This window comes from Pituophis catenifer, unplaced genomic scaffold (genome assembly GCF_029215685.1).
Source record: "Pituophis catenifer annectens isolate HBS135680 unplaced genomic scaffold, rPitCat1.0.hap2 SCAF_6, whole genome shotgun sequence".
Taxonomy (NCBI): domain Eukaryota; kingdom Metazoa; phylum Chordata; class Lepidosauria; order Squamata; family Colubridae; genus Pituophis; species Pituophis catenifer.
The window spans coordinates 35,888,900-35,903,774 of record NW_027256886.1 but is presented as its reverse complement, the minus strand read 5'-3'; the positions used below and the strand labels follow the sequence as shown (position 1 = coordinate 35,903,774).

The following is a 14,875-nucleotide window of genomic DNA, read 5'->3' as shown; positions in this document are numbered from 1 at the left end:
CAAGTGTTAAATTGCTTTAATATTCAAATGTTTTTGAGCATTTGAAACTAACCTTCTTGACTATTGTACAGGTATACCACGATAGTGAGGAAGGACAAAGATATATACAATTCTATAAATTGGGAGATTTCCCTTATGTTTCTATCCTGGACCCCAGGACAGGTAAGAAGAGGAAAAAATGCTGAAGGCATATTAACTCTGAATTGTATTCTTATATAACACAATAAATAATCTCATTGGTTTAACAAGGGAAGGACTATAGTTTCCATATTTGCCAGCAAGATTGCTGGAACTGGCTAATTAGTCATACTTCTAGTCTATATCAGATGAACTTGATCAAATATAATAGATTTAATGTTTACATTTAATTTTAAATTAAATGTTCACATTTGCTTTGCCTATGTTGTTTTAAATCCATTTTAATGTAGTTGGCAATTGTGATTCTTAGGATTAAAAACTTCAAGTTAGCCATTCATTTCTTCTGACTTGTTCACAATGCTTCTTGCCTCTACAGAATCATTAAAAATTTAAAATAACATCTGTGTTGATACTGATGATCTAAGATTTCAATTACTGAAGTACAATTTATTGTTATTTTTAACAGGGCAGAAACTAGTGGAATGGCATCAGTTAGATGTAACTTCTTTTTTGGACCAAGTGACTGGGTTCCTAGGTGAACATGGACAACTGGATGGACATTCCACCAGCCCTCCCCAGAAACGTACTCGCTCAGTAAGTATAATGACAAAAATGGTATATTTTTTATTCTTAATAAGAAATAAAAGTATCTGCAGCCTTTCTCTTCCCCTCTCACCTTCTCAAATATGTGTTTTAAAGTAACTTATCTTTTTCTTTTGTGTTATGGTTGATTAGGAGAGCTTAATTGATGCGAGTGAAGATAGCCAGTTGGAAGCTGCAATCAGGGCATCATTACAGGAAACACATTTTGACTCTGAACAAATAAAGCAGGAAAGCAGATCAGATGAAGAGTCTGAATCGGAGCTTTTCTCTGGAAGTGAGGAATTTATTTCTGTTTGTGGTTCTGATGATGATGAGCCAGAAAGTTCTGCCAAATCTAGAAAATCTCCACACAAGGATTTGGGTTGTAGAAAAGAGGAAGGCAGAAAACCTCAACCTGAACCAACATCAAGAACTGAACCTGAGATGATAATAAACCACAGAGGACTATCTTCTGTAGATTCAGGAGTGCTAGAAGAAACTGGAACTAAACTAGATGATTTACAGAAAGAACCGAGCATCAATGGTAAGTATGGTTCCTGTCATTTAGTCAACTTCAGAGCGTTACAAAAGACTCATCAAGAAATCATCACCAAAGAGTATTTCTTTCTTTCTGCTGCATTTAATTGAATGAACCGAAGTAGTAAAAAAGTATAAATCTGGCTAAACAGTTCATAATCTACATGAGGGATTAAAATTTTGTTCTTTTGTGGAAGTTGGTAAACTATAACTTCCAGCATCTTCTGAAATGCAACTAGCTGGATCTGCTGGGAATTGGCAATACGTATTGTTCAATCAAAACATTATATATAATATATCTTGATTAGTATAACAATTTGATAAAAGTGTTGTGCATGCTAAAATGTATAATTTTATGTGACTCTACAATACTGAATCAATTCAGCTGAAGGATTTCTTTATAGGGAATAGGTTTTTTTTTTAATTTCCATAACTTCACATAATTGTTTCTTTGTCAGGAGAGTATTATAATACAAAATATTTTTTTCCACCATAATACATTTATCAACCATAGTACATTGTTAAAATATTGGAAGGATATATTATATATTATGAAGCTAATGAAGATGTGCTTTTTTGGAAAGAGGAAAGTTGAGTCTGTCTTAGATGGCAAATTTCTTCATGTATTACTTTAGGCAGCTCATGAATTCTTTTCTGATTTTTTTTAGTTTCTAAATTGTAACATCCCTTCCTCCCTGGTTGTTAGGAGTCAGGTGTCTTCTAAATTTCACTAAATAAATAAAAGCTTTTCAATTGGTAGTAACCTAGGGAGTACAAAGAGAAGTCTGCACTTGGGAGCTCGATGTTTGTGCTACATTTGTCTTTCTACCTAAAAATAATGAGATATATGTTTACAGCAAATAAAGCTTATAGCAGTCCTTGAAGAAACCCCCCCCCCCCACTAGTAGCATATTTGCACAACTATTGTGAAAGAGACACATTTTATCTAATGAGAAAGAATTTAGGTTTCCTTTTAAAGAATGGAGGCGGTATCACTTAAACTAACCGTGGAAACAACTCCGAGGAAGATAGTCAAATGGAGGAAGAAGCCCAGTGTATGGAAATAACAATCATAATCAAGTGATATAGAAGCTGTTAAAACTCACTTTTCACATTCTTGAAGATAAAACGAACTCTGAACATTGAGGGGAAGAATAAGAGATACTTCATATTGAGAGATAGGATGATAGTTTCTTAAAGGAATAAAGAATGTGGTTGTGTCTCATTAAAAAACAAAAAGAAGAATCAGAATAATTGAGCATCAAAACTAATATATGCTGGTTGTAGCTATTGACATGCCAAGCGTCCAGTCTGTGAATTAATATAAAGGATATGACAGCAAATCCCAAGGATTATAAGGTCCACTGACAGTGATCTCTTCCTGCTAATATATGTGATGACAAATCCTATTATAAGAATTGCTACATTCATATAAACTTGACTAAAAATATTGTGCACATCACAAGAACAAGTAACATACATTTGGTTAAAATATGGTGAACGTGATTATAGAGCCATGGTGGATGCAGTGGTTAGAATGCAGTATGGCAGACTAATTCTGTTGACTGCTGATTGCCAGCAATTTGGCAGTTCAAATCCCACCAGGCTCAAAGTGGACTCAGCCTTCTATCCTTCCAAGCTCGGTAAAATGAGGACCCAGATTGATGGGGGTAATATGCTTAGAGAGGGCTGTAAAGTGCTATTGCTATTGTTACAGTGGGGCTTAAATTGAATTTTATGGAGAGTAGGTACCTGTGGTGCCTTTTAACCAGTAGATACAAATTAGAACAACGGCTCAAAAAGATTATGGCCTTCATTGTCTACATACTCTCAGTATGAAAAAGAACAATCCGTTGTTGAGTTTTTAGTGAGCTCTGTTTTAAACGATATATTTAAACAACTGCTTTAATAGGTATACTAAACTGGAATACAATAATTGAAGGGTAAAAAAATCCATTTCCACTTAAAACAGGAAGCAGAAAAGCAGAAAAAGAAATAAAAATTATACATACTCTTGTTGGTCTTTGCTACTGCCTGTGCAATCAAGGGGAAAAGAGCCTTGATAGTACAAGGGTTTAGTGCACCCTGTTATTAACACAGCTGCCTGCAATTTCTGCTGGTTCGAATCTCTCCAAGGCTCAAGGTTGACTCAGCCTTCCATCCTTTCTAAGGTAGGTGAAATGAGGACCCAGTTTGTGGGGGCAATAAGCTGACTTTGTATAAAATATACAAAAGAATGAAGGCTATTGCTTAAAGCATTGTAAGCCGCCCTGAGTCTCCGGAGAAGGGCGGCATATAAATCAAATTAAAAAAAAAAAAAAAAAAAAAAAACATGCACAACGCCTTTCAAAACCAAAACAAGCATGACTTTGTAGTGAAGGGAGAGTTTAATTGCATTTGTTTAGTGAGAAATGGAACTTCATGTGTGCCCGAGTGCCCACCACTCGTGCAAATGGAGCTGCATGCGCAAGCGTGTGCGCCTGTCACTTGCGCAGCCTGGTTCTGAATGGGCTGCAGTCTAGTACCAGGCCATGACCCAGGGGTTGGGAACCCCTGTTTTAATAAGCCAAAAAGTATTTTCCAGTTGATTATTTAGATTTTTTTTTCATTATACAATAATCTTTCCAGATTTGAGGACTGATCACTAATCACCGCTCTAAATCTGACATTTTGGAAATAATTTTTTAGTTTTAAACCTTTAGTTTTAAACCTACTAAATCTTATATGGTGGTTGTTTCATTATCAAAGTAATAAATGCAAAAACTAAATGCAGTTGTATTTGGCATTTAACTTTTTTTACCAGGACCAAAAGCACAACTAATGCTAAGATATCCAGATGGGAAGAGGGAACAGATTTCATTACCTGAACAAGCTAAGCTTCTGGTATGTAGACATAATGAAAACTTCAAGATAGATATAATTCTTGTTTTAGTACTTACCATTTCTCACCTTTGTGTATAAGTATTAAATATGTATGCTTCAGTTTATTAAACTCTAATTTTGTTGAATCTAACAATATATGGGAACTATGATTGAATTTCAAGATTTGCTATATTTGGATGTCACCTTGTATTCTTGTTTATCTTAATATAAAGTGAAAATAAAATTCAAATTTTAAAAATGCAAAAAAATAAGACTATAAACAGTGCCCTGTAACAGATTAACAGAGTTGGAAGGGACCTTGCAAGTCATCGAGTCCAACTCCATGCCCAAGCAGGAAACCCTACATCTGCCTCTACCTAGGATCGAACTCACAACTTCCTGATTGTGAGGCAAGAGCTCCACCTCTAGGCCATCGGGTCTTCTGGCCCAATTCTGGCCCATCTAATCTAGCAGTCTGTTCTCACAGTGGAAAACCAACTTGCACAATGAAGTGCAGCAATTGGAGGAGTTACACTCTCCTTAAGGCTAGTAGCCATTGATCCTCAAGAGTTCCATGAATTGATCCAACCCTTTATGAAGTCAACCAAGCTGATAGCCAGTATCACATCTTGCAAAAATATAACTACCTTCATGCGTGGACTATTTTGCATTTCTATTCAGCAGCTAAATAGGTGATTTTTACTTTTTTTAAAACAACAATGAAAACAGTATATTAAGCTTCCCATTTTGGGTTGTAAGTGTCCCACAGAATCCCTATGTTAACCCAAAACTTCATCCATGTCCTTTCACTTGCATTTCTTCTGCCACCTGTCTCCCCTAGCCGCCACCACCACTAACCCACCTCAAAATTAGAAAGTAAAACTGCAGACTTCCTGCAGAAAGATTGCTCAATCCCATTCCTGGATAGGAAGTATTATAGGAATCTATGAAGGAAAGATGAAGAATATAAAGTAAAGGTTCCCCTCGTACATATGTGCTAGTCGTTCCCAACTCTAGGGGGCAGTGCTCATCGTTTCTAAGCTGAAGAGCCAGCACTGTCTGATGACGATTCTGTGGTCATGTGGCCGGCATGACTAAACACCGAAGGCGCATGGAGCGCTGTTACCTTCCCACCGAAGTGGTCCCTATTTTTCTACTTGCATTTTTATGTGCTTTCGAACTGCTAGGTTGGCAGAAGCTGGGGCAAGTAATGGGAGCTCACTCTGTTACATGGTGATAGGGATTCGAACTGCCGAACTGCCGACCTTTCTGATTGACAAGCTCAGCATCTTAGCTACTGAGCCACCGTGTCCTCATATGGAATATATGTGTTCATAAAAACATGCTTGTCTTGTATGAACCTCTGGGTAGTTGATGAAACTTCTTTATATTTGTTGCTTTTGTAATCAGCCAAGGGATAGAAAGTAAAAAAAAAAAAAGTGTAATTTGTTTGTATCTCTCAGACTGCACTTTCTCCAGTGCCTTTTGCATGGTGTACATAGATCCCAAACTATTGCCTATCTGTAGTATTGGTCATGAACATAAAAGGGAAGAATAAATTCTGTATATTTGCTAAAAATATTTACAGAATAGAACTGCAGGGATTCAATTACTGATGTGCTGATTTACCAAAGTCTTTTGAAAATCAGCCTAAATATTTCATTTGCTATTTCAAACAAAGAATCAACAACAATTGTATACAAACAACATTATATACAATAGTTTTTCTATTACTTAATTGAAGGCCCTGCAAGTCTTTCCCAATTTCTTTAACTTCATATGCCTGTAGTATATAAATAGTTTGTGCTGATATATCGTCCAGTAACAAATACTGTATTGTTTTAATACCCCATTATGTGTTGTGTTCTGTGATCAAAATAGTTCTCTCCCCTTTCTCTGCAGGCTCTTATCAGACACGTACAGTCAAAAGGATACCCCAATGAACGTTTTGAACTCCTCACCAACTTTCCCCGGAGGAAACTTTCCCATTTGGACTACAACATCACATTACAGGAAGCTGGTCTTTGTCCACAAGAAACTGTATTTGTTCAGGAAAGGAATTAATTTTCCCCTTTGTCATCTCCACCTACAGTACTAACTCAGTACATATACAGAATTGAAAGCAGGCAGCCATTTCTCTCCCATTCTTTATGCTATTCTTAACAAGTGAACGAAGTGAAATTGGCAGAAAAAGTTCATTGATGCTGGAAGAAGGCTTATGTGTTCAGTAGTTTGTTGCTGTTTCAAAATAAAGTTGCCTATACATCCAGCATGTTGCAGAAGAGAACACCGAGAGCAAGAATAATTTTCTTCCCCTAAGAAAAGAAACCTTTTCTTTAATACATTCATTTTTCAAAGGTCATATAACCAGGTATTAAGGAATTCTTCAGACAACCATGTCAATATGTGTCATCTATTTACATGGAAGAGTTTTTGTGTTTCCAATTGACATGTGCATTGTTTGGTTTTCAGCATGTGTTCTTTTTCCTTGGGTTCCACATGTTTTGAAATCAGAATGCTTCCTACCATATACTGCTGCTGGTTGCATGTAATAAATTGTCACACATTTATGGTGCACAGGCTTTAATGACTACGTGAAGAGATTCTGTGTTTTGGCTACAAGTCAAGAAAAAAACAAATGATGTGCTAGATTCATTGCCCAGTTTCATAAATCAGTGATCTTGCAAAAGGGGCTGTAGAATATGGAACATGAAAGAGTCTATTTTAAATTGATTTGTATGTATTGCTTTTGTTAGAGAGGAATGTGGTAATAAAGAAAAATGATAGATGTACTTAGTAATATAAAATTGCTTTGTGTAACCCAGAACTGCAGGCTTCTTCCTTTTCACAATTAAAATTATAGAAAGGGAATTGATTTATCTCTTTTTTTCTTCAAAATGTTAGCAGAAATGAAACATTCATAGAGGTTGAATGTAATGTTCTTAATGTTTTCGTTCACTATTCTGCCATTTGGATGTTTCTCCCATTGACATTTAGTGAACGTGTGCAGATTCTGGGCCCCAAGCAAGCATCTTTTTTTCAGAAATTTTGAAATATTTTTGAGTAACAATTGAATTTAATTAAGTTAATAAAATTTAATTAAAAGTACAAACCAGTAAACATGGTTTCCCAACAATAAATATGATTTGAAAAAAATAAGAAATAGCTGCTTGCCATCATTTTTTCTAAGTGGCCAAAAAATTATAGATGTGCTCCAGATTTTATACAATGGCAACTGAGTGTTGGATCATTTGGATCTGATAATATTTGGCGTTAAACTGTAGTAGGATGGGTTGTATTGACATTACATTTGATTAATTCATGTATGTGAACTTAAGGATTAAAGATACTTATACTGCATTGTAGAATGAAAACATTTCCCTATTTATTTTTTTTCCTGTACAGATACTAGTAACAGATATAAGACAAATGTAGCATGGATTAATAAGTGTTTTATACATAGGCCACAATTGCTTTTATGTTGAAAACCATGCAGCTATTACATTCCTAAATTAATGGAGACCCAGCAATATGCTCAGTAACGGATCTAGCTTTAAATATGAAATGTTTTTGAAAATTGATGCCTACAAACATTTGAGGTATAGGTAAAAAGAACAGTGAAGGTTGATACTGTAGGTAGTAGTCTGTTAAAATTTATCTAAACATTTGTATCAAATACTATCTCTTGTTGCTTTACCTTTTTAAAAAATCATCTTTCATCCTTCATTTTTCCTTCAATTTTGTTGTGACCTTTCCTGCCTTACCTTTCAGAAATCTTTTAAAGTTCTTGGTCTGCTCCAAAAAGCTGCTCCTATCTGTCTATGAGCTATGTGAAGTTTCTACAGTACAGTACAATCCTTGACTTTAATCAGATTGCTAAACTCATTAGCAATTTATAAACTATTGGAAGAATGGCAGTGGTAATATCCATAAATCATTAAACTGTATTTTTTAAATCTCTCAACTCAAAATAAATTTGTTTTCCTTGTTCACTAGTTTATACCAATTTAGCCCAGCCCACCTCCCACCCCAAATCCATGTAGGTATTACTTAGCAAATTATATCAGGGCCTCATATTCAAACTTTTATTCCCCACTGCTGAGCATAAGGATGTAACAGTATTTATGCCAGTTGAGCTTTTCTGGAGAAGGATTTCTACAGTTACTATAAAAAGAGACACCTTGTGATTTACCTTCTCCTGCACCTAATCATAAACATATAGCAATAGCTTATATGTTACTTAGACTTATATACCACTTATATACCACAGTGCTTTTACAGCCCTCTCTAAACGGTTTACAGAGTCAGCATATTGTCCCCAACAATCTGGGTCCTCATTTTACCAACCTCGGAAGGATGAAAGGCTGAGTCAACCTTGAGCTTGGTGAGATTCAATCTCCCAAACTGCTGGCAGCCAGTAATCAGCAGAAGTAGCCTGCAGTACTGCACTCTAACCACTGCGCCATTGTGGCTCTTTTGAATCACTTTGTTTTACTCTTATAGCACTCTTATAGCAGTATAAGAAGATCAGGACTTTTCTTAGAATTCTTGCACTTAATGCTGGCATTGCTTTAATGGAAAGTATTTTCGTTCATATTTGGAGCAGTTCTCAAAATTCCCTGAAATTGTACCAGCAAATTTTGGTAGCACATTGCTGATCATTATAGAGTTCAGATTTCATACCCGTTGTTGTCCATGAGGCAAACAGAATGTTTGCATAAGCTTAATACCAGGATTAATAGTAGATGTACCCTAGAAATTGCAGCCTGCCCACTTGGGTGATTTGCTTTTTTGCATTGCCTTGCCAACTGCGAGCTTTAGCCAGCCCCCACTTCCCCTGAATATGGACCCTGACTTCTGCCCAATGCAGACCCCTATAGACTCTCCTATAATACAACCCACAAGATTTCTGCCCTAGAAACTGCTGTGTATGCTAGAGATTAGGTAAGCAGCAAACCTGTTTGTGCATGTCTCATACTTCCCTTAACAAAATCTGTAAAAAGTGGAAATTGCGTTTGGAGTGGAATTGATTCAAGCACAGAAACCAGGATAACTGCAAAAATTTTCATTTACTCAACATTTAGTTACTTTTTTATAACTTTATCTTACATATCTTCCTTTTATTGGGTTTTATTCTTATCCTTAAAATAGTCTGGAAGTTAAATCATGGCAACTGGGCTTCTTTTTGGTTTGAAACCTTTCGCTGCTTATCTAAGTAGCTTCTTCAGTCTGAAGAAAAATAGTTTAGCAGAATATCCTTAAAACAGTTTAGCAGAGCAGCTGAAGGCCTTATGAATGGTGGTTCTAAGATACTCTTGAGAAAGTGAGAACTCTCTCTAAGAGTTCTTGTTCCTAAGATTATTGTGCTGCTTTCCAAGCGGGAAAGCAGCACATAAATCTTAGGAACAACATTATTATAATTGGATAATTTAAAAGTTATTGTTACTAGCATTTTTACAGGTTTTTGTTTTAAAGATTACTGTTCAAGGAATATGGATACGGATTATGTAAAAGATCCATGCCTGATTCTAGATTGTCCTCTTTTGTCTCTAGACCTAAACATCATTCCATTTAAGTAAAATAATTTTTATATTGTTATTTCAAAAACAATTTTAGCAAACACAAATAGAACCCACTGGGGGTTCTAGTATTTTAGTCCTATTTCAGTTTACTATTGAAGCAGATTAGTGGTCACAGAGAACTTTGAAAGGATCTTTGGAGGACTAACACCCCTGTCCACACACATAACTAAATGATAACTCATTCCCAGCAGTTGGAGTTTAGGGTGTATCTAAACAATCTAAACAACAATTATGTTTGATATAATTGACAAGCCTGCCATCTGCAAAATCATTTGAAATAAGCTCTTCATTTTCATTGTTTCACTTTTAAATATGTGGCATTGCTGCAGGTGTAATATTAGAAGATGAATTCAAAAGGCATTCCAAAGTCTTTTAATGAAAGTTTTATCTGTTTGGAGAAATTGAGATATTAATAATATTTAACTTTGGATGATGTGATTTGGATTCTGATAAAATTATGGTTCCTTCAAAACATTAACTTTTTAAAGTTGGATTGCTAGCTTTATATTGTTATAGCTTGAGCTATGTAAAACTGTTGTCTACCCTTTTACCAGTAATAGAAGCCATTTCTTTTAATTCTGATATAATTTTAAAATGAGTGGGGGAAGAGATTTCACTTGCTGTGATGAGAATGATCAAACTCAAGGCAACCTCTGATCTATATGTACAACTGCTGCATTTTTATAAATATGTGTAAATGTCCTTCCTAATGTAATATTTTGATCCTGAAAATAAATCAGACATTTTCACTAGTTTTTAGCCTGTTTGGTGTGTGTGGAATGGGGGAGGAAGGAAGGAAGGCTTTGGAATGGAGGGGGAGGTTTGTAAAATCAATAAAATCAAGATATTACACAAAATGAAATCTCTTTTACACATTAGATTAAGAAATAATTGTGATTTCAGCACAGTCATCTTAAGGTATTTCTTAATCAGATGCTAGTGAGTATATAATTAGTGCACAATGCCAAATAAATATTGTATTCACTTGGTTACGTTTAGATATAAAAACTTAAAATCTATGTAGCATAAGCATTTCACTTATGCTAATTCATAATTGCATCTGTAATTCTTGATAGGATTATATTTACAGTATCATCTGCCCTATTAACAAAATTTAATAAAACCTTTTTTTAAGGGAGATGTAGGGCAAAGGAGCATTTTCCATGAAAAAATTACTACCTAGCCACCCAAAGTATATATTTTTTTACAAAACAGCTATTCTCAGTATTATGTTGAATGTTGTTGTAATAATGGCTCTTCTCTTGTCACAAATCTCACTAAAATTCAAACCAGGAAACACATAATGTATCTTAGACTTCTATTAATCCTCTGGCACAAAGTAAAATTACTTTGTATTACTACAGTAATTACTTTGTATTACTACAAAAGTAAAAATTGGACTCAGATTAATGGGTAATTTCTCTTCATTGTGCCATACTTGTGAGAATGGTATATAACAAATAGGCCAATCCAAAATTGAAACTGTTATGTATCACTCATTCATCATTTTGGTTTGAAAGTTAAAGGTTTTCAGATTTTCCTATCATAAGCTTAAAATTTGCTAGTTGGGTTTAAAGAGTCACCATGATGAACACTAAAACTGTAACAAAGCACCGATTCAAAGACTAATTATAATTGTCATTCTTGTGCAATATTTACATGACTTATTATGTCAGCAGACTTGTGTGAAGAACACAACTAGTTACCACCCACTACTTTTCCAGAAACAACTCATTTATATAATTTTTTGGTCATATAAAATCTGTTCCTCATATTTTAAGGAGCTTCCAAATTCCCAGCCACTGGGAATTATTGTCGCTGAAGTCAGCACATTTGAGAGTTACATTGTGGAAGTCTGGGTTAATTTGTCCATGATCTTTCAGATGAAAGAATTTTCAAGCTCTGAATCAAAAGAATTATTTATAGACTCTGAAAGAAGATATAATACTATAGGAGGAATGCTACTCAAAATTTTGAAAAATGGATTTCTTTTGCTTCTAGGTGGAGCAGGAAAGAATAGTTTTGTGAACTCTTTGTTGAACATTAGTGAAGGTATAGGTTAGGAAAAACATAGTGGTTTGGAAGGCAATTATTACCTACTAGCTGCTGAGACCAAATGCCAACTTCCCTGAATTGGATAGGTTCCAATAAATAAACGCTCAGAATTTTGAGAACTAAAGTATGGTCATCTGAAGAGTCCCCTGGTTAAAGCATTACAACTTATAATGTAAGGAAATTTTCTCAAAATAAATTTGGGGTTTCCCTGCTTGACACACTTTATATCCGCAGTACTTCTGTGTGGACTCTCCAAGCTAATCTGGATATTTTAAACTTTTCAGCGGTGCCAAGTCCTAGGTAGCTGGCAAAATAAATGTAGCAGGAATTACACAGTTTTCTTGAAGCTACGATAATCCTGGCTAACAATAGAATATTGAAAACCTTTAATAAAATCCCAGTCTCAATTATAGTGAGTCTCTTTGAAACACTTTGTTGTGGCCCACCAGCCACCAGCAGAGCTAGCTGCAGATTCGGACAATGAGGAGGTTGTGGAGGAACTTGGGCCAGTGCTGGAGTCTGGGGAAGACTCTGATGGATGCTCTGCATCCGACGCAGAGATAGAGCCAGGGCTGTCCAACATTTCCCAGCCACCAGAGAGGCAGCTGCCTTTGGAGACTGATATGAGTGAGGAGGAAGAACAGCTGGGACCTGTTCCAGGTGTACATATGGGCAGAGCAGTTAGAAGAGGTGAGCAATGGAGGACAAAGAGTCGACTCGGGAAGCAAAGCACACGTGGACGCTGAATGGCCCCTCCCTGGCTAGGGAATAAATAGAAGGAAAGGGGAGTGGCTGTCTTAGGAGACAACAGTTCGTATTTCTGAAGATTTTGTTAATTGTGTTTCGTGCCACAAAGACTGCTTGCCAGAACTTAATTTGCAGCCTTTCGGCTGGGAGCTCACAGCCTTGCAATTATTGCAAAGAACTGATAAGGTCTGTACTGTGGTTAACTCCTTGAAGCAATGGTGAAATTCAATTTTTTTTACTATAGGTTCTGTGGGTGTGGCTTGGTGGGCATATTATGGCTTGGTGGGCATGGCTTGGTGGGCATGGCAAGGGAAGGATACTGCAAAATCTCCATTCCCACTCCACTCCAGGGGAAAGATACTGCAAAATCTCCATTCCCACCCCACTCGGGGGCCAGCCAGAGGTGGTATTTGCTGGTTCTCCGAACTACTCAAAATTTCCGCTACTAGTACTCCAGAACCTGTCAGAACCTGCTGAATTTCACCAAAACCTTGAAGGACTATTGCCTGGACTTTTCGGTGGGTGAATGCAATTAATTCACAAAAAGCAAATAAAGAGGGGTTTTTCAAAAAGGAGTCTTGCTTCTTGTTTCTGCTAAGGCTGGGTCAGAACACACTTTCTTCCCATATTTCTGACATGTGGACTGTTTTGCCTCTTTTCAGAAAAAAACCAAATGTTTCATCTTCCACTCTCCCAATATCTCTTGCACTGGTTGGTTGACCACACACTCAGCTGGGAAGAGAGCTAAAAGAGTCAAATTGTTCTAAACCTTCAGCAGGTTGACTATTCTTCTCTATACTGATTTGTGATCAGTATTGATCATGTGTTATCAATGAGAGAAATTCAATTCTCTTGAGTATCTGGCAAGAGCTTTTCCAGCCCCTAACTCTGAGATTCTAAGCTCTGAACCCAGCACATTTTGCATTGAAAGCTTTGGACACTCCATATGAGTGAACTAGGAGAAACTTGTGCAGCAAAAGTTTTAGGGATACTGAATAACCATGAACCTAGATGGAACTAATGATATTTGTGTTTGAAGCTGCACTTGTGCTTTTTGCTCAGCTCCATTTTCTTTTCTCCAGATTTTCTAGTGAGTTGCGATGATGGTTAAATTTTTCATATGTATAATGGCAGCTGTCTAATTTTATTTTCTAGCAAGTCAGCTAGAGATCTTCAATGAGACTGAGGACTCTTAGAAGAACAATGACCATGGATGGGGCAGAGTGGACTAAAGTTTTTTTAGTGTTTGTATACAAAAATGGAAGCTATAAATTTATTAAACAAAAACATGAGTTATATCAGATGAGCATATCATTAGTAATAAATATGTAATCGGTTTTACAGCATGTAAGAAAATCCTTAAACATGTTCTTAATACAAATCTTGCTTGGGAAGTCTACTTTAATAATAGATTGCATAAGCCTTTAACAATGTAATTAACCAAGATGAAGAGGAGGGTATAAATTGAAACAATAAATGTATACATATTTATATATTTCAAATGAATATACAACATATATTAACATATAAATTTTAGCCCACATTAAAGCAAATATGAAAACTTCAGTTGTGTTTTAATTATGCAAGTGCTTGAATAATTTTTGCTCTTAATTTAAATTGGAAATAACTGAAATCTATTATGATAATCTGTAACCTAATTATACAATATGTATAGCTGGGTCTACCATAGATGAGTGGCAAAAGTCTAGATGGCCATGAAATGGCAATAAAGAAAACAATTTTTTATTTATTTTTACTACCATTTAGTGGTCCTCCTCCAATGAGCCAGTTTGATGCAGTAGTTAAGGAATCAAGTTAGAACCTGGAGAAATTGGACTTCTACATCCATCTTGGGCACAAAGCCAGCTGGGTGACCTTGGGCCACTCTCAGTCCAAAGAAGCAGGGAATGGCAAATCACTTTAGAAAATCTTTGCAAAGAAAACTTCAGGGACTAGTGCAAGCATTTGCCAGGAGTCTTTTTTTTTTTTTAAAGATGGTTATCTAGCTTTTTACAGCCCAAATATAGTAGACCAAATATAAAATGTCCTTTTCACTCAGTTGAAGTTGTTTGACTCAATTCCCCCCTTTTCCAGTCTTAAATAATGTCATTACTCCTGCAAACAAAACAGACTTTTTCACACAAGGCTCTTGACAGCAATCATGACTCGCAGCCAAGCAATTCCAAATTGCTCCGTTACCCCCAGGAGATATCCAATTACCTTGTTGGTGGAATTATCCCCAGTTTAAGAACTGCTGCAGTGCAGTGGTTAAATAATATATTGTCCTTTGTGGCTACAATTAAATAGTGCACACTGAACAGTACAATATCTTTTATATTGCACACTTTATTAAACCCTATATTATTTATTAG

At 35.9% G+C, this 14,875-nt stretch overlaps 1 protein-coding gene across 1 annotated transcript in view; it reads left to right on the top strand.

Annotated features, from left to right (window-relative positions):
* The window catches only part of UBXN7 (UBX domain protein 7), a 33,614-nt gene extending 26,666 nt beyond the window's left edge, over positions 1–6,948 (top strand). The window contains exons 7-11 of the mRNA XM_070945102.1: positions 72–162; positions 605–732; positions 874–1,264; positions 4,061–4,140; positions 6,022–6,948. Coding sequence (XP_070801203.1) covers positions 72–162; positions 605–732; positions 874–1,264; positions 4,061–4,140; positions 6,022–6,183 — 852 coding nt within the window. The 3' untranslated portion in view covers positions 6,184–6,948. The remainder of the gene's footprint in view (positions 1–71; positions 163–604; positions 733–873; positions 1,265–4,060; positions 4,141–6,021) is intronic.
* Positions 6,949–14,875: the final 7,927 nt, after the last annotated feature.